At 48.2% G+C, this 20,184-nt stretch overlaps 2 protein-coding genes across 3 annotated transcripts in view; both read left to right on the forward strand.

Annotated features, from left to right (window-relative positions):
• The window catches only part of Entpd3 (ectonucleoside triphosphate diphosphohydrolase 3), a 28,986-nt gene extending 15,790 nt beyond the window's left edge, over positions 1-13,196 (forward strand). For both annotated transcript variants that reach the window (XM_021207992.2, XM_029543504.1), the window contains exons 5-11: positions 308-458; positions 2,531-2,690; positions 3,502-3,735; positions 5,201-5,473; positions 5,684-5,794; positions 6,793-6,930; positions 11,772-13,196. In XM_021207992.2, the coding sequence (XP_021063651.1) occupies positions 308-458; positions 2,531-2,690; positions 3,502-3,735; positions 5,201-5,473; positions 5,684-5,794; positions 6,793-6,930; positions 11,772-12,008 (1,304 nt within the window). In that variant the 3' untranslated portion in view covers positions 12,009-13,196. The remainder of the gene's footprint in view (positions 1-307; positions 459-2,530; positions 2,691-3,501; positions 3,736-5,200; positions 5,474-5,683; positions 5,795-6,792; positions 6,931-11,771) is intronic.
• Positions 13,197-16,751: 3,555 nt separating this feature from the next.
• Rpl14 (ribosomal protein L14) lies at positions 16,752-19,788 on the forward strand. Its single transcript, XM_021207287.2, has 6 exons — positions 16,752-16,811; positions 17,369-17,470; positions 18,022-18,116; positions 18,926-19,025; positions 19,116-19,169; positions 19,449-19,788. Exons 1-6 carry the CDS (start codon positions 16,809-16,811, stop codon positions 19,743-19,745), a joined length of 651 nt encoding a protein of 216 aa, XP_021062946.1. The 5' UTR covers positions 16,752-16,808; the 3' UTR covers positions 19,746-19,788.
• Positions 19,789-20,184: the final 396 nt, after the last annotated feature.

Here is a 20,184-nt window from a genome sequence, read left to right on the forward strand (position 1 = left end):
TCTCTCTCTCTCTCTCTCTCTCTCTCTCTCTCTCTCTCTCTCTCATCTCTTGCTGACCTGGAGCTTAGCCAACGAGCCCCAGGGACCCTCCTGTGTCTGCCTCCCCAAAACCAGGATTACACGAATGTACCATTGTACCCAGCTTTTGCATGAGTTCTGGAGATTAGTGCTAATAAACACATGCCATGTAAACATGTGGCCAACACCTTATCAACAGAACCATCCCACCCCAACTTTTTATTTAAAAGTCTTTTTACTATTGTTGGTTCTAAGGAGTGCTAGTGAGTTCTGACTGCTTGCTCTTCAGGCTCTGGGATCTCCAGCTATGAGAATAACCCCCAAGATGCCCCCAAAGCCTTTGAGGACTGTATACTAAAGGTCAAGGAACAGGTCCCGGATCACCTCCACGGATCCACCCGCATTTACCTGGGAGCCACAGCTGGGATGCGCTTGCTGAGGTAAGGGCTAAGAGCACAAAGGAGCCCATGGAACCGAAACAGCCAAGAGCATCATTCTGTTTGGAGGAGCAAAACCAAGAGGAGAAAGCCTATACTCTACTGTAAGTTTAGGCTTTGATACATGGGAAATTTTAGCCAGTATTTTAACACCAAGAAAAGACATACTTCTAAAATTGGGTTCCTTCTCCTTGGTGATTTTATCAAGAAATGTAGAAAAGGCTTCACGTGACTTCTGATCACTGGGTGTCCTGTGCTTCCTTGGAGAACAGTTATTGTTTCTGGCATGGGTAAACAGTCAGCTAGAGTCTGTGGTAAGTTCAGGCCTTTGCCACGTAGGCTCTGCCCCTCTGCAGAATGTTCCAGAAACCTTTGTAAGATGATACAATGCCTGCTCCTCACCCTAGTGAAAGCTTCTGCAATTTTTGTGGAACAAACATCTCATTCCATCCACTCTGTTCCTGCTGGACCTGTAGACATGACATTGATCCCAGGGACATTAAAAAAACATTAAAAACATATCTTTTATGTCTTTGTTTTGTTAAAACAGAGTTTCACTCTATCTATTGCCTAGGCTAGCCTGCAACTCACTATGTAGACCAGGCTGTCCTTGAACTTGCTGCCATCCTCCTGCCTCTGCAGATTATAAGAGTCAGCCACCATGCTAAGTTTCACATCTTTTCTCGTTGTTATTTTTGTTGTTGTTTTGTTTTCCTGTGCTGGGCATTGAACCTGGGCCTTGAGCATGCGAGGCAAGTGCTCTACACCAAGGTACATCTCCAGCCTTCTCTGTTTTCATCGTAGTAGTGTGTTGGCTTTGAAATAGAATTTTAAAATTCATTCCAGGAAGAAAAAGAAAGAAAGAAAGAAAGAAAGAAAGAAAGAAAGAAAGAAAGAAAGAAAGAAAGAAAGAAAGAAAGAAAGAAAGAACTGTAAATCTGTTCGCAGTACAGGCTGCTGGGGGGACTCTACTGTGATCCCAGTGGGAGAAAACAGAAAAGGCCAGGCAAGACCAGGCGCTTTAACACGGTCATGGGAAGAGCCCCAGAGCATCTACTGCTGGGGGGAGCCTTTCCTGGTGTTTCTTCATCCTTACCAACGTCTGAAACAACCAGTGTCCTTTTCCTCCTTCCCTCACTTAGCAAGCAGGCCCCTGGCTTCAGGTTCCCACAAACAAAGGGATCTCCCCCGCCCCCTCCCCTCTCCTCTCTCTCTCTTTCTCTTTGAGACAGGGTTTCTCTGTACCCCTGGTTGCCCGGGACTCACTCTGTAGGCCAGGCTGCACTAGAGTTCACAGAAATCCAACCACCTCTGCTTCCAGTTCTGGGATTAAAGACATGTACCACCACTGCCCGGCAATGTGAGCTTTATCTAGAGCAGTGGTTCTCAATTCCTAATGCTGTGCAACCTTTGAAACAGTTCCTTATGCTGCGGTGACCCCTGATCATAAACATATTTTTATTGCTACTTCATAACTGTAATTTTGCTACTGTTATGAATTGTAGTGTAAATATCTGTTTTCCGATGGTCTTAGGCGACCCTGTGAATGGGTAGTTCAACCCCAGAAGAGGTCAAGACCTACAGGTTGAGAACTGGCCTGCAGGGTAACATTACAGACAGGAGCTTTGGTGACACTGGGCCTGGGTGGCTTGGTGATACTATGCTGTCTGGTTCTGGTGGCCAGAGAAATGCTGGTGTTTTCCTGTCTCCTGGTAAAACTCTCTCAAAGAATTAGAGATTGAACCCTCCCTCTTCCAGTTCCCTCATGTTTTTGGTCAAATGAGGCTCCTTTCTGTGATGCCCCAGAGACTGTAGTTACTGCTGGGCCCTCTCCAATCTGATTCTCCACTGGCCTGAGCTAGAGCAATTCAGATAAGAAGTCTGATTACCCACCTCCTGAAGAATGGACCAGCCTGGGGTTGGGAATGGTGATGGCAAACGGAGCTTTCCACCAGAAGCTGTTTTCCTATCTTGTGCCAGCGGGGGCCAGGAAGAGGATGCTTCCTCACTAAGGGGGTTGATGGACAGCCGCCACGCCTCTGTGCTCAGCCTCTTGTGTTCTGTGCCTTGCATAGGTTGCAGAATGAGACAGCAGCTCGTGAAGTCCTTGAGAGCATCCAAAGCTACTTCAAGTCCCAGCCTTTTGATTTTAGGGGTGCTCAAATCATTTCTGGGCAAGAGGAAGGGGTGTATGGATGGATTACAGCCAACTATATAATGGGAAATTTCCTGGAGGTGTGTGGAAAGAAATGCATGGTTTCTGATCTCTCCATTTATCCCGTCCGTCCCCGTGGGAGACAGCGGAGGTGGAGGTCCATGCTCAGGGGAAGCAGAGGGGACAACACCCGAGGAAGGGCTTTGACATCCTGGGCAACCACATTACTCATTTGTAAGAAACCTGGGGAGGATCTAAATTAAACACTGGGCTCTGGATGTTTAGAAGGGCAGCTTAAAGAGGACCCTTCCAAGAGGCTCCGTGACTGCCTGGAAATTCCAGAGTCCCCAAAGAGAAGGAGTCGTCTTCACATTGTGTCCAAAGGTCTCCTTAGAGTCCAGTCCCTGCAGAGGACACTCAGACTACATCCCAGACTAGACTTGTGAGCCGCCACGAGTATATTTTGTATTTTAAGAAAAATTGGCATGATTAATATTTGGGTAATCTCACACAAACTCCACCTGACTAGTCTCCCCTAGCTTTCCAGGCCTAGACTCAGTTACCAGGGGTCACATTTTCCCGTGGGGAGCTACGAACAGGGCACCACACAACCCAGGCTCTCTCTAATTTCTTTTCACCTCCCTACCTGTCTACTCCACACACAGCTCGTGAGCTGCATGCATTTGTGTTATCTCACAGATCATCTTATAATCCCTAAAATAAGAGAGGACCAGCCCTGAGTACAGCCATGTGCCCCTGCCTAAAGTAGCGGCCCCGAGTGTACCCATGTCCCCCTGCCTAGCAGTAGTGGCTGGACCTTGGGTGGAGAGCCCCAGCAGTCAGAAACGGTGTCTTTGGCTTCTCCTCTCACTTCCTTTTCCCACTATGCAGAAGAACCTGTGGCACATGTGGGTGCACCCGCACGGAGTCGACACCACAGGAGCCCTGGATTTAGGCGGCGCCTCCACCCAGATATCCTTCGTGGCCGAGGAAAAGATGGAGCTGAACGCCAGCGACACGGTGCAGGTGTCTTTGTACGGCTACACATACACTCTCTACACACACAGCTTCCAGTGCTATGGCCAGAACGAAGCAGAGAAGAAGTTCCTGGCCACGCTTCTGCAGGTACCAGGGTGGGAGGGTCTGAGCCAGGGAGGAGGTCTGCCCTGAGTGTCTGTCCTCACTCCAGTCTGCAGAGTGGATAGAAATAACACTAGAGTCCCATGCAATCCTGGGGTCTCCTTCTCGCCCTCTCCTCCTGACTCCCTTTCCTCCTCCATTGTGTTAACCATTTCCAGCAAATGGAAGTAAGAAAAACTAGGGAGGATCAGGCTGCAGTGATAGCTCGGTGGAGAAAATGCCTGCTGTCAAGCTTCAGGGTGTGAGTTCGAGTCCCCAGACAAGAGTGGCTGGGTGTATTGGTACATACCTTTAATCCCAGCACTTGTGAGGTAGAGGCAGGAGGATTTCTGTGAGTTTGAGACTAGCCTGGTCTACATAGTGAACTCCAAGCCAGCCAAGGCTATATAATGAGCAAAGGCCAGGCATAGTGATGCCTACTGTAATGTAAGTGGAGGCAAGCATCTCCCTGGGGCTGCCCAGCCAGTCCTTCTACTTGGACAATTCCAGGCCAGTGAGAGAACTTGTCTGAAAAAAAAAACAAAGTGTGGCTGGGCCTGGTGGCACATGCCTTTGGTCCCAACACCATTTGCAGAGGCAAGCAGATCTCTGTGAGTTCGAGGCCAGCTTGGTCTACAAATATAGTTCCAGGACATCCAGTGCTACACAGAGAAACCCTATCTCAAAAAGTCAAAGAAAGAAGGAAGGACTTGTCGGTCTTTCAGAAGACAAGAGTTCAGTTCCTAACCCCCACGTGGTGGCTCACAACAATCTATAACTCCAGTTCCAGGGGATCTAATGCTCTTTTCCAGCTTCTGTGAGCACCCAAACGCTTGCACGTGCATGTGTGCACATGCATACATAGAAATAAAAATATTTTAAAAGGCTAGGTGGAGTAGCACATACTTTTGGTCCCAGAATTCATAATGCAGATGCAAGTAGAATCTCTATGAATTTGAGGCCAATCCTGACCTACATAGGGATTTAAAAGCAAGCCTGGGCTACACAGTGAGACCCTTTCTCAAAATAAATAAATAAAATAAATGAGGAACACCACCTGACATTGGGCTCTGACCTCCTCCACCAGTATGTGTACACACACATTCACTTGCTCATGTACACACACACACACACATACACACACAAACATACACACACACACATCCTCACTTTACTAAGCTATCCTCCCCACCCCTCCTAAATTATTTTGAAATAAATTTTTATGAATTTTAGTATCAGTCAGTGTTTGATTTGTCTGCCTGTTTTGTACATGAATATTCCGGGTCACGGGAAGCGTTCTTGGCAGGGCTGTGTGGAGTGCAAACCTCTTAGGATCCCTGCTGTCTGTGTCTGGCAGCAGCACACGGTGCGATGCTGCCTCTCAGCCTTTCCCTTGGCATCCTAAGACAGTGGTGGGGAGAATCTTCCAGAGGAAAGTGCCCCATCTCACACCTCCCCATCCTACCTCCAGAGCCGTTCCACAGAAGCCAACATCAGCAACCCCTGCTACCCTGAGGGCTACAGCACAGCCTTCACCTTGGGCCACGTGTTTGGCAGCCTGTGCACAGAGAAGCAGAGGCCAGAGAGCTACAACTCCAGTGATAGCGTCACCTTCATGGGAACTGGTGACCCACGACTGTGCAGGGAGAAGGTGGCTTCTGTGTTTGACTTCAGTGCTTGCCAAGAGCAAGACGCCTGTTCCTTTGATGGCATTTACCAGCCCAAGGTTCAAGGGCCGTTTGTGGTAAGAGTAAAGGCCAGTTGGCGTGTGTGTGTGTGTGTGTGTGTGTGTGTGTGTGTGTGTGTGTGCGCGCGCGCGCGCATGTACCTGAACCCCCAGGGGGAACCTCTCCCACCTCTTTCCATTCCTCTATCTTGCTTCTCGCTATTCCCTCCCCAGGTAGCTCCATAGCACACTCCTTTGGAGAACTCACTGTCTCTGTCCTGCTCACAGGCCTTTGCAGGCTTCTACTACACAGCCAGTGCGCTAAACCTCTCGGGAAGCTTCTCCCTTACCTCCTTCAATGACAGCAGCTGGGACTTCTGCAGACACACTTGGAGTGAGGTCAGTATTAGAGAAGAGAGGGTAAACATCAGGACAGAGGGTACGACATTGCTTAGTGTGTGTGCATGCGTGTGTGTGTGTGTGCATGCACATGTGCGTGTGTGTGTGTGCATGTGTGTGCGTGTGTGTGCATGCACATGTGCGTGTGTGCGCATGCATGTGTGTGTGCACACGCGTGTGCATGCATGCACACATATAAGCATATATACTTATGTATCTGTATGTATGTGTATTCCTGTGTTTACTGGCTCTAGAGGCAGTGGGACCTGAGAGAATGGAGCCAATAAATCAGGCAGATTGAAGTCTCATAGCCAACTTTATTCAGAGCATCGGCCAATTCAGACTCAAAAGAGTCACATGAGTAAAGTGTGCAGTCACAAGGACAAGGCTTGACTTCCATAGAGGCGATAAACAAAAATCAATGGCCAGCTGTAATAAAAATCTGAAGTAAACGCACTCCTATCTGCTACACCTGGGAGAAATATATTCACAGAGATATATTCCAAGAACAGTTCTGTGTTCTGAAGAAACTGAGGTCACAAGAGTCTTGTCTGGTTTTCTTGGCATTTTCTCACAAGCACTCAGAATTCTCCCCACACGACTCTGTTTTAGACCACGTTCTTATGTGCATGTGTGAATGTATATGTGATGCATAGGTGAGCATGTGTGTTCATACGACTGTATGTATATATGCGCATGTTGTGTGTTCAAGGTTAGCATGGGCTAGGTGAGACCCTAACTGAAGTGAACTATTGAAAGAGAAAAGGCTCGGTGGGCTGAAGCAGCACATGGTTCAGATGACCTCGTGACCTTCTGGATTCTCACACAACACTGGGTAGGAGTCTCAGCTCTTGTGCAACTGTGTTAATGTTGTTTTCGTCTTAAAATCACAACTGATGGGTTTGGAAACACCGCTGCAGCCCTCGGGTGCTCCCACACGCACCTTTTGAGAGTCACCTGTCTGCTCCCCCTCTGGGGTGTCTTTATCCCCTTTCCAGCTCCCGGCCCTGCTCCCCAGATTTGATGAGACGTACGCCCGGTCCTACTGCTTCTCAGCCCACTACATCTACCACTTGCTTGTAAATGGATACAAGTTCACTGAGGAGACTTGGCCTCAGATACGCTTTGAAAAAGAAGTAAGTCCAAACACGGAGCATCTTCTCTTCTTCCTCTCCATAGAAAGGGTTGTGGAAGAGAGGTCAAAGGTTAAAGGATGCTCTAATCTTGCTGGTCACCTGTTGGTGTCTCAGGAGAAGAGGTGACAGGATTTAAAGTTGCTCCCAGAGTGCTGCAGACAAGGAGAAGGCTGGAATTGAGTGGAGGAATGGTGAGGCTCCTGAGGGTGGGGCTGCTGGGCATACCAGATGCCGGCCTTCAGCTCAGGGCTGGTGAGACCATGAAATATGAAAAGTGTCTGAGATTTTTTCATCCCCCCAAAACTGCAAGTTGAGCCTACTTTTTTTTTCTTTTTTGTTTCTTTCTTCTTTCTTTCTTTTTCTAATTTTTTTTTCTTTTTTTTTTTTTCTTTTTGAGACAGGATCTCACTATGTAGATCAGATTGTCCTGGACCTCACTGTGTAGCCCAGGCTGTCCTGGACCTCACCGTGTAGCCCAGGCTGTCCTGGACCTCACTGTGTAGCCCTGGCTGACCTGTACCTCACTGTGTAGCTCAGGCTGGCCTAGACCTCACTATGTGAGTACAGGGATTAGAGATGTGCACCCACTACCCCTCCTGGCTTATAATTTATAACAGAATAATTAAGTACTTCTCATGTTATACAAAAGATAATTAAGATACAGCTTTAAAGGTGTGGTGGATTTATATTAGCACCTTTTCATTAAATAAGAATTTTCTTGCCATGCAGTGGTGGCACATGCCTTTAATCCCAGCACTTGGGAGGCAGAGGCAGGCGGATTCCTGAGTTCAAGGCCAGCCTGGTCTACAGAGTGAGTTTCAGGACAGTCAGGGCTATACAGAGAAACCCTGTCTTGAAAAGCAAAAACAAAAATAAAAACAAAAAAGAATTTTTCTCTTTGAAGGAGCCAGAGATCACTATGCTTACAGACAAAACTTAGAGATGGGGAGGGGCCTCTTGTCTAAGTAATAGAAAGAGGATGGCAATAGATAGATAGATGGATGGATAGAAGATAGATTAGATAGATAGATAGATAGATAGATAGATAGATAGATAGATAGACAGACAGATAGATAGATAATAGATGATAGATTGGTGATAGATTGATGTGTTGGATGGATGGGTAAGTAGTATACTGTTAGATGATAGATTTGATGATGACAGATATGGAAGATGATAGAAGTTAGACAACTGGAAAAAGACAGAAGGAAAAATAAATTAGACACGTGGATAGATAGATGATAGCCAGCTAGCTAGACAGATAGACAGACAGGCATTGCCTAGTGACTAAAGAGTTCAGGAAGCAGAAGGACAGCTGATGTCAGGCAGGACATCACCTTGTGACTCTGTCTGGCCAGTACTGTGTTCCTCAGCTCTGAGAGGATGTTCTCTGTTCAGGAATAGCAGCAGTAAAGCCTGCAGGATGTCTGGAGCCATCCTGTTCAATTCCAGCTTTGGCAAAATTGAATTAATCCAATCAATATCCTGAATTAAGTTTGGGACTGTCTATTTTCAACTCAGTTATCTAAGGGGAGTGGAGAGAGAGAGAGAGAGAGAGAGAGAGAGAGAGAGACAGAGACAGAGACAGAGAGACAGAGACAGAGAGAGACAGAGAGACAGAGAGACAGAGAGAGAGAGGAGAGACAGAGAGAGACTGACTCTTTGGAGGTGCAGACCATTGGCCTGTGTGCTGGGCCCTGCTCCACAAGAGCAGACATCCGCTAAGCGCATTGTAAGAATGAAGACTATCTGTACTGAGTACCAGTGTGCATTGAGGAGACATCTTTGGATTAAATTTGCTTCTGGGAACTGGCCAGATGGCTTAGCTGATAAAAGCTCTTCCCGATGAGCCAGATGACAAGAGCCACTCCCCAAACCCACAATGGAGAAAGACTGACTCCAATAAGTTGTCCACGGACCTCCATATAGGTGTTAGCACATGTATGTTCACACACACACACACACACACACACACACACACACACATACACACACACAATGTAAACTTTTAAAATTTTACTTTAATTATAAAAAAAATCACTCCCTGCCAAGTGGTTATCTACTTATATGTTAGTTTTTTGAGATAAGATCTCACCTTGTAACTTTGGCGTGCCTGGAACATATATGTATACTAGGCTGGCTTTGAACCAGCAGAAATTGACCTGTCTTTGCCTCCTGAGTGCTAGGATGCCACCACACCCCAGGGCGGGGGGGAGGGGTAGGTCAAATATAAGAACATAAACAGACCGGAAGATTTTCTACATGGGCACTGAACACATTATTAAAGACAGTAGTCAGCTAAGAAGATAGATAGACCCAGGAGATACTACAAAACCACAGAAAGCAAGAATGAATGATTTTCAGAAAGAAAAGTAGCCGTCTAGAAAACCGGAAGAGCCAGTGCTCATGCCTGTGATCCCAGGACTTGGGAGACAGAGGCAGGAAGGTCTAGAGTTCAAGCCCAGCCTGAGCTACTTGAGACTCTGTCTCCAAAAAAAGAGGAAGTCTAGGAGATGACACAAGCAAGAAGACCTGCAGTTCATCCCAGAGACCATGTGAGAAAAAGTTAGGCGTGGTAGTGGGTGGCTGCAGTTCATTCCAGAGTCCATGTAAGCAAGGACCCGCAGTTCATCCCCAGAGTCCATGTGAGAAAAAGTCAGACGAGGTAGTGGGTGGCTACAGTTCATTCCAGAGTCCATGTAAGCAAGGACCCGCAGTTCATCCCAGAGTCCATGTGAGAAAAAGTCAGGCGAGGTAGTGGGTGGCTACAATCCCAGTTCTGGGGAAGAAGCAGAGACAGGGGGATCCTTGTTGCTTGCTGGCCCAGCAGTCCAGCCTAACCAGTAAGCCCAGGGCCCAGTGAGAAACCCTGTCTCAAATGGACGGCTCCTTAGTGACAGTCAGAGGCTGACCTCTGGCCTCCATACATGTGTGTGTACACACATACAGAGAGCCGCTTCTCCAGCCCCCATATACCATTTTGAGTCAAGAAAGGAAAAAAAATACAGGAAGTAGCACTAAGGGAAATTTTTAGAGTGGGATATTGGAATCCAGACTCGTCAGTAATGCTACTGGTGGGTCACAAAGCTTCACAGGGAGACGGCTCTGTCGATAGACTGTGTGTCTAACACACTCTCCACCCCAGGCAGAACTCTACTTCTCTAGCACCATGAAAAACCAGAAAGTCCCGCACTCAGTCTCACAGTATACACCCCTGCAGTCCTAGCACTCACTCGGGGAGTCTCACAGTATACACCCCTGCAATCCTAGCACTTGGGGAGTCTCACAGTATACACCCCAGCAATCCTAGCGCTCGGGGAGGGGGGGAAATGGGGACAGGAGGATCAGGAGTTCAAGGTCACCCAGGTCCGTCGTGTGTTTTAGGCCAGTTCAGTTAGGAAGATGAACATGGTCAGATTAGATTCCTAAGACTTAACAAGCCAGGCTGCTGCTCTGGTTGTTGCTTGGGGAAGTTGTAGCCAGAGCAAAGCAGGGGAGGGTTTGGAAAGGATTCTGACAAATATTGAATATCTGTTATAGTCTGAGGGATAATCTGCCTCCTGTGCTAGCCAGGCGTGACGGTAAACACCAGTAACCCCAGTTCTCGGGAGGTGGAAGCAGGAAGACTGGGAGCTCAAGGTCATCCTCTGCTGGTGGTAAACTTAGGACCAGCCTAGGATGTATGAGATCCTGTCTCATAATAACATACAAATTAATAAACACAATGAAATGAATAAGCAAAATTAAACAAGCAACCGACTTACATAATTTCTAAGAGAAATGTTTATATTTTTAAGAATTAGGATACAGACAGACTGAAAGTTAAAAAAAAAAAAAAAGTTTTCTTAGTATTAAGCAAAGGGCCAGTAAAATGGCTCAGTGGAGAGAGGTGCTTGTCTCCAGACCTGACTCTGAGTTCCACTGTAGGAGCCACACAGTGGGTAGAACCTACACTCCTGAAAGCTGTCTGGTGATCTCTACGTGCACGCTGTGGTATGCACACACCCACAAGAGTGTGCCCACATGCGTGGACACCGGCATCCAAACACTCATGGACACACACACACACACACACACACACGTAAAAGTCCAGTCTGGATAAATATTAAGCAAATGCTAACCACGGTGCTGTCATTTACTATCTAGCTAAACTATTTTGAAGAAGAGCATTATTTGAGATGAAGAGTGGAGATGATAAGTTTGGTTCACTATAAAGATTGCAAAGTCAAAATAAGGAGATGCCTAAGAAAACTCTCAAAACATGACAGTCAAAAAGCAGATTGAAGGGCCAGGTGTACTGACACACACCTTTAATCCCATGCAGAGGCAGGTGGGTCTCTGAGTTCAAGGCCAGTCTGGTCTTCATAGTGAGTTCCAAGCTAGGAGGATTCACATAATGAGATCCTGTTTTAAAAGGTGGGGGAGGGGGAAGAAGAGGAAGGGGAAAGAGAAGGAAGGGAAAAGGGAAGATAGACTTATCAGAAAAATTTAACTCAAAGCTTCCCATTAGGGCTGGCTCCCTGTTCCTAGGAACCAGTCTTGGGTTGGGTAAAAACACCTTCTAACCCTTTCTTTAACCACAAACCGACCTGTTCCCTGCACAATAGGATTGCTTTCACTGCTTGAACTGACTGCTTTAACCCTCGCTTCAATGGGCTTGTAGGCCACTCAGTTTCTGATTGTAGTACTGAAGGTGGAACCCCAATTCTTTGTGGCTGTGGTGTCAGAGCACAGGCAAACCCTTAGGCCTTCTTAGATCACAGTTCTCTTTTGGGGTGTCCAGTATGTGCTGGGAGTGGACCATTCTGCCTGAGACCTGAGCCATCCACTGTCCTCCACAGGTGGGGAACAGCAGCATCGCCTGGTCCCTCGGCTACATGCTCAGCTTGACCAACCAGATCCCAGCTGGAAGTCCCCTGATCCATCTGCCCATACAGCCACCGGTGTTTATGGGAGTCCTGGCCTTCTTCACGGCGATCGCCTTGCTGTGCCTGGCATTTCTTTTGTATCTATGTTCAGCATTCAGGACAAAGGAGCGCTCTCAGAATGCCTTCGACCAAGCGGTGGATTCTGATTGAGCCTTCCAAGCAGCACCCCAGGCTGCCACCAGAGTGACACCAGGCAGTGTGAGTGAAGTGGCTGCCACCAGGACCTGTCCCGTGCTTAAATGCCAAGGTCATGTGCCTCTCAGCCACTGGTTCCTGCCAGAGCACCTCCTGGGAGTCCCTCATCCACCCAGTGGGCATTGCCTCGAAACCCCTCCCTCCCTGCTTGCTGATCCCCTGGGAATCAAGGAGACACTGGCTATTGGTGTCAGGGGCTTCACTCCGACTACTCCAGAGGAAGTTGAGAATATAATTTAATGCGGAAGAATGGACCACGGGCTCGGTTTCCATTTTCCCTCCCTCTGTACTCCTCCTAGCAATCCACCCATGCAGGCTCCGACTCAGATACTTCACGCTGTGACTTTGACCTGGAGTTCCTTTGCAAGACCTTCCTGTCTTTTAGTTGAGCCGAGCCCTATCTCAGTCACTAATGCTTTCTTTCAGCAATCTCATAAGCATTAAGCTCCCTGACTGGTAGCATTTAGTGGGGAAGATGATAGCATTTTGAGACAGTTTCATGTAGCCCATGCTAACTTCCTGCTCACTATGTAGCCAAGACCAGGACCTGTCCCATGCCTAAATGCCAAGGTCATGTGCCTCTCAGCCACTGGTTCATTGATATCTGCTCTTTTGCTGAGGGCTGAGATTATGGGTTGTGAGGTCCTCGGGGTGGAACCCCAGGCTTCATGAATTCTAGGCAACTATTTGACCAAGTGAGTCACATGCCCAGCCTAGGAAGACTCATAGCCTCAAGGACAGATGGCCTCAGTCATGTAGGCAGACCTGAAGCACAAAAACACACAGAAGTCCCTAAACGGTAGCTGTTCTTATTTTGGAGTGCCCACGGAGCTCTGGTCATGAGGTTGCTACTAGGCATGTGTCCTCCTTGTGTGGCTGTCTCCCTGCTGTGCCCTCTTGTAAATCACACCCAGTGTGGACTGTACTGGGGGATGGTGAGGAGATCTCATTGACCCGGCAGAGCTCCTGCTCAGGGTACCTTTGGGCTATAACCATGGGGTGTAGTTCCCCCCCCCCCACTGCTCCCACAGGTATACAGGATCCTGTCCAAAGACATCCCTACATTTCTCCTTGCAGAGCTGCTACACATCTTGACTTTGGGAAAAGAGAAGGCAGTCTCAGGAATATTTGCCTCCAAAGTGGGATGGGAAAGGTCTTCAAGTCCAGTAGCTACAAATCAATGCTGTATCTCATGGCTGTTTGCTGGCTCCATACGGAATAAATTCTTATTTTTATTTTGCAGTGTGTATTTGTTAACTTAAATACAATGCCCTTTCTCCTAAGGACACAAGGAGGTTTTTTTATTTTTTTATTTTATTTATTTATGTAAGTACACTGTAGCTGTCTTCAGACACTCCAGAAGGGGGCGTCAGATCTTGTTACAGATGGTTGTGAGCCACCATGTGGTTGCTGGGATTTGAACTCAGGACATTTGGAAGAGCAGTTGGGTGCTCTTACCCGCTGAGCCATCTCGCCAACCCAGGAGGTATTTTTAAAAGGAAGAAAAGGAGTCCCTGCCTCCTCTGGGCTGGGATTCCATGTTTTATTTATTTATTGACTGACATGAGTTCTGGGGCCGGAACTCAGCCTTGCATGTCTGACTGACTGGTCATCGCCCCAGCCTTTGTTTTGGTTTTGAGACAGGGTCTTGCACAAACTCACCAAGATGCATAAGTCAGAAATAAAAATAGGGGCTGGAGCGACAGATAGTTGGTTAAGAGTACTGGCTGCTCTTCTATGGGATCTGGGTTCAGTTCCCACATCAGTGTGGCAGCTCAGAACAGTCTGTGGCTCTAGGGGATCTGACTCTCTCCTAGCCTTCTCCAGCACTGAATGCACGTGCTACACAGACAGACATGCAAGCAAAATGCCCATAGACATAAAAGTTAAGGAATAAATTTTAAATAGAAAATAAATCTTTAAAAAATGTCAAGTATCTTAATTTTACATGCCAATCTCTGGCTCCTAGAAGCCCCACCCACAGCTTTTTCACTTAAAAACAAACAAGCATTGAATAAAACCAGAACGTTGTCTGCGCTTCCTTTAAAAAGAGTGCCTGCTGAAGATCATGGTTGAATAACAAGGTGCTAGTTGCAAGGCCGCAGTCATTAGGAAGCCAGCTGTGTGCCTCTCCTCTTGCCAAGGCCATGTCTCCTTTGACGTGTCTGTGTTTCTCACCCTCTGTCAGATAACCCTCCATCAGCTGGGTCCCTCCTGTCTTATGTAGACCACGGATATCTCGGCCCTGCTGGGTCCACACACTGGGAAAGCCACACTTCCCCATACCCATACCCTGTCCCAGCTATCCCAACTCTAATGGCAGAGAGGGGCCCAGGGAGGAGCTGAGTCAACAGTGCTAGCTGGCTGGCCAGCCGGTCTCACTCCCCACCCCCAGCTCTGGGATTACAAAATAATACTATCACACCTAGCTTTTTTTTCTTTTTCCTAATGTGGGCTCCAGGAGTTGAACTAGTTTCTCATGGCAAGCTCCTTACCAAGTAGGCCACTTCCCCAGCCCTTGTTTTCTTTTGAGAAAGTTTTGCCATGTTGCCCGGCTGGTGCTTGCTATGTATGCCAGGCTAGTCTCAAGCTCTTGGCACCTTCTACCCCAGTCTGCTGCGTGCTGGGATTACAGCCATGCACCACTGCACGCGGCTTATACACAATAATTTTACTTTGTAAAAAGCAAACTTGAGGTTTCATGTAAGGCTTCCTTTCCAAAAAAATTTATGACCTAATAATAAAAAATCAAGGAAATATAAAAGCTGCATGTTTAAGAACAGCAGGTGAACTTTGTTCTTTTTCCTTAACTACTGTGATTGACTTTAAATGCACATTTTGGTAGTTTGGGCTTTGAATCCGTTCTCACGTGTCCTCTCACTCTTACTGCAGCACCACACTCCCTCAAGCTCCTGGCAGTAAAGCTTTCCAGGACCCAGTTCTCCTAACAGGATACAGGTGCTGACTGCTCTGTTTACACTGGACAGCGGTCAGAACAGCGCTGCATCCAACAGGTAACAGAACTTAAAAACAAGCTTCTGAGAAACGCGTGCTGTGCCAGCACTGTCCAGTCCTGCAGTCTTCCCGCGCGCCTCTCTCAGATCCCCACCCTCCCCACTGGCCTCTGGGCAGGGTTGCCCACTGCCCGCTGGCCCGGGGCCGGCACAGAGGACCTTGTGCATGTGTTGCAGGTGGCAAGGATTTTCCGTCCCTCTTGGCTGGAACATCTTTTCACTCAGCTCTCAGCATCTGTCCTGATAGAAAGCTTTTCCTTGGGATTCCTCACACAATACCACTTTACTCTTTGGCAAACTCAGACTCCTCAGGATTGAGGGGGCTGAAGAGACAGCTCAGTGGTTGAATACTTGCTGCTCTTGCATGGCAGTTTATAATCTTCTGTTAACTCACATTCCAGGGGCTGTGATGCCCCCTCCTGGCCTCAGCAGGTACTAAGTTTGTTTGCACTTGGTGCTCACAAACACCCATACACATAAAATTAAATGAAATGAAATAAGTCTGAAATGGGGCTCGCTGAGAGCCACAGGGATGACTAGCAGTTGAATGCTTTCTTGAGTCCTGTTTCCAGTTCACAGCTATTCATAGCTCTAGCTTTAGGGGATTGGATACCCTCTCTGGCCTCCTGGGGGACTAGTCCACCTGCCCCGCCCCCTCTACACACCTAAGTAAGGAGTATGTAAAGTGTTTAATGTCCTAAAGGCCTGAATTTGGATCCCTGTCACACACAAGAAGCGTTAGGATCGATGGCCTGCAGTAGTCGTCCTGGAGAGGTAGAAACAAGTGCACCCCTGGGGCTCACTGACCAGCATGCCTAGCTCAACTGGCAAACTCTGGGGTCAGTGAGAGGCTGTCTCATAAAGATGGGATGAAGAGTGGCTGAGGAAGGTACCCAGTGCTAGGGTCCTCTGGGAGGAGGAAGCCCCACTGGAGGGAATGCCTCCTAAGAGGCACATCTGTGAAATATATTCCCTTCCCCCGCCCGCCCCGGCCTATTTATTATATGTAAGTGCACTGCGGTTGTCTTCAGGCACCCCCAGAAGAGGGCGTCAGATCTCACTACAGATGGTTGTGAGCCACCATGTGTTTGCTGGGATTTGAACTCAGGACTTCTGGAAGAGCACTCAGGGCTCTTAACAGCTGAGCCATCTCTCCAGCCCTGTGTTTGTTCCTTTAAGACAGAGTCTCAGTATGAATCCCTGGTAGGGCAAGCGGCCTTAAATCCAGGTTTGCTTCCGCCTCTGCCTCCCGAGTGCTGGGATTAAGGGCGAGCGCCAGCACATTCGGCTGTGTCTTACTTATATCCTGTGTATACAGAAGAAAAGGGAAGTGGGCTGGGGACAGTTCAGCCTCTGAGTCCTTCCTATCCCTAAAGTTCTCAGGAGTGAGCGCCCTGTCATGCCAACATTTGGGAGACTGAGGCAGGAGCATTGCTGCGAGCGAGACTGCCTGGATTATACAGAGTGGAAGGCCTACACTAAGAGGCCTTGTCCCCTAAATCCCAAACCCAAACAAACAAGAAAGGAGAAATTTCAACGCCAAGCTCACTGCACGTGTTTGAGAAGAAGCAGTCCGCAGAGAGCCGGAACCGCCATGTCACTACCCACTGAGCATGCGTAAAAGCACGCACGTTTCCCCATCGGCCAATCGGTGGGCACGCTGGACGCCGGGGGCGGGGTTTCCGCCGACACATGCGCACGGCAGGGCGGGCCCTCTCTCTTCTCGCTGAGCGCCGCCAACATGGTGAGTGTGTGTGCCGAGAGCTCCGAGCGCGGCCGTCGCGACGCCCGTCTTCTGCCCCGGGCGGGAGAGCCCCGGCGTGGAGTGGCTCTGCGCGACCCGGCCAGCGCGTGGGGAGGCAGCGGGGCGCGGAACCCAGCCCCCAGGGAGCGCGGCTCGCGTGGACGGCACTGCCGGGGCCACGCGTGCGCAGTGGCGGGAGTGGCTGGGCCGGAGGTTCGGGGATGGCGGCGCTGCTGCGGCCTCGGCCCTGCCCGGCGGCCTGGCTCCTCACGAGCTCCCTGCAGTCCTTTTTCTCCGGAAAATGCGAACCGGGGAGTGGGTCCGTGGATTGAACAATGAGTTAATTGTATGAGAACTAAAGGAGTATCAAACATGGGTAAGAGCGGATCCAGGGAGCTCGTGTGCTGGGAAAATGGCTACGGGACACTTGGAGTTAAAAAATGCTGGCTACTAAGTTCAAACTCGTCTCCCGGGGCGGCTCCGAGCCCCGTGCTGCCGTTAAGCAGCGGACTTGGAATGTTTAAAGCCAACCCTTGTTTCTTCTCTTCCTGTTTTAGGTGTTCAGGCGTTACGTGGAGGTTGGCCGGGTGGCCTACATTTCCTTTGGGCCCCATGCTGGAAAGCTGGTCGCAATTGTAGATGTCATTGATCAGAACAGGGTACGTGTGGGACGGAGTATTTTTTACAATCTTTATTTAACGTGGCCGTAAGATCGACAGCACCGTAGATGTTGCTCAGGGTAGTGGTCCTTGGGTGGAGTTCTTTAGATTACAGCTGTACCATTGAGGAAACACGGGCCACCGGGTTTGAAGCACTGGGTAGAGTTAGCTCATCTTACAGGATTAATTCACCAAGTAAACTCGGCAGGCAAATGCAGGTGACTTTAAGTGAGATAACTGAGAAGACTGAAGTGGGGCTGCAGGTACAGCTCTGTTGGGAGACTGCTTGCTAGAGACCCTGGAGTCTAAACATAGATGTGGTGGCTCCTGCTACCTCAGGCTCTGGGAAGATAAGGTAGGAGAACCAGGCTTTTGCCACTGGCCTGGGCTGCTTGGCCTGGTGGAGGTTTTTAGGATACTGGGTTCACAGAACGTGCATTGGCTTTACTTGAATAGTAATGTATGGTCCAGAAAGGGCTAGAAGGAACGTAGAGGTTGCAGCCATCTTGAACCTTAGTTGCCTGTCTGAGGTCCTTGGTTTTGTATTCTAGGCTTTAGTGGACGGACCCTGTACTCGGGTGAGGAGGCAGGCCATGCCTTTCAAATGCATGCAGCTCACTGACTTCATCCTCAAGTTCCCACACAGGTAACACTTCCTGCTTTTCAGTTTGGTGCCACCATCTATTATACACAGACAATACAGATGGTTTGGAGCCAACCAAGGAAAGGGGTCTATATTTAACAAACAGACCTTATTGACTTAAAGTTGCCCAGGCCATTTTGCCATTATGAAAGTTCCTGTTTGGGTTTTTTGTTTTGCTTTTTTTTCCCCTCTGTACAGTAAGCTCAGTGAAAATGTCTGCTCTCGTGTAGCCCAGATTGGCCCCAAATTTGCAGTCTTCTGGTCTTGAGTTACCTTAGCGATGGGGTTTATTGGGTTGGGGGGGTTGCAGATTAAGACTGTCCTGCAGTTCTGTGTGGTGGCATCAGCAATGATTGGTACAACAAAGCACCTGCTGTGATGAGCCACCGCAAAGTGGATCTAACCTGGGTAGTCTCTGAGATACAGCTGAGGGGTGCTGGTGGAGTGGTTATAGTCACCTTGTACTGGAGTGACTACAGTGAATCTAGGGTTCACCGAAGCAGTGAAGTTTTTAGTGGCCGGGCAGTGGTGGCACACGCCTTTGATCCCAGCACCCGGGAGGCAGGCAGGCGGATTTCTGAGTTCAAGGACAGCCAGGGATACACAGAGAAACCCAGTCTCGAAAAACCAAAAAAGAAACTTAGCCTAGTTAATGTGCAAAATATAGCAGGTGTAAGGAGCAGCTTTTGTTAATTACAAAGGGACATGGTTTTATGCACACGTGTGAGCAGTAGTAAGTGTACTTTGAAGTATTTTTTTGACATGACCTACCATAAAGCTGATTCAGTAATATGTGACTTGGATCTTCATAGTGCCCGCCAGAAGTATGTCCGAAAAGCTTGGGAGAAGGCGGATATCAATACGAAATGGGCGGCCACAAGATGGGCCAAGAAAATTGATGCCAGAGAAAGGGTAAAGCCATAAAACTATTAATTCTGGAGGGTGAGGGTGTGCTGAAAGATGTCAGGGGAGATCAATTTTGTTTTGTTTTTCTTTTAACAGAAAGCCAAGATGACTGACTTTGATCGTTTCAAAGTAATGAAGGCAAAGAAAATGGTAAGTTTTCAGATGTACATTTATATTGGATATAGTGTAATGAAGGAGCAGTAGCCAGTCCCTATTTTGTGGTGTTGTGTGTAATTGATATTTATAATTCTTGTTAGGTTAGGGCCAGCAAGATTGCTTGGGGATAAATTTTGGCTTAATGACCAAATGAGTCTTGGAAATAATATCCTCACTTAAATGTACAAGTGTGAAAGCAGTTTAATCTTTAACAATGGACAAAAGGCATATTTTGTGTGAGTCTGTAGCAAGTGCTCTTCTGTGCTTTTTCAGAGGAACAGAATAATCAAGACTGAAGTAAAGAAACTTCAAAGAGCTGCTATCCTGAAAGCTTCTCCTAAAAAAGCAGCTGTTGCTAAAGCTGCCATTGCGGCAGCGGCGGCGGCGGCTGCTAAAGCTACAGGACCAGCCAAGAAGGCTTCAGGACCAGCCAAGAAGGCTGCAGGCCAGAAGGCTCCTGCTCAGAAGGCCGCAGGCCAGAAGGCAGCACCTCCTGCTAAAGGTCAGAAGGGTCAGAAGANCCCAGCCCAGAAAGCACCTGCTCCAAAGGCAGCTGGCAAGAAAGCGTGAGGCTACACAAAGAATAATAAAGGTTCTTTTTGACGGTGATAAATCTTGTGTGGACTCGAAGCTTGTAGCCGAGTGGGAAGTAGTCTGGTGGGATTGTAGATAGGATCAGCTACATAAACTCATTCTACCCAGGCCTTGTACTTAGCATACAGCCAGAGTCAAACTGATCCTTTATACAGAGGTACCATGACAGTACGGCAGTGTTAACCCTTGTACAAATAGATTTCCCACCAACAGGTGGAATTACTTCATTTTGATGAACCAGAGTCTAGTATGATTGTTGGAAGATGTGTGGGGCTGGGCTTGCCTGTCTCGTGTGTGGTGTGCTTGGCATTTCCTTCTTTCCGCAGCATGATCTTGATAGTTTTGGATTATACAACAGGCTTTGAATATTTCCAGGAAAGTGGGTGACTGGAGAGAAGCTTGGTCCTCACAAAGG

This window comes from Mus pahari, chromosome 10, assembly GCF_900095145.1.
Source record: "Mus pahari chromosome 10, PAHARI_EIJ_v1.1, whole genome shotgun sequence".
Lineage (NCBI taxonomy): Eukaryota > Metazoa > Chordata > Mammalia > Rodentia > Muridae > Mus > Mus pahari.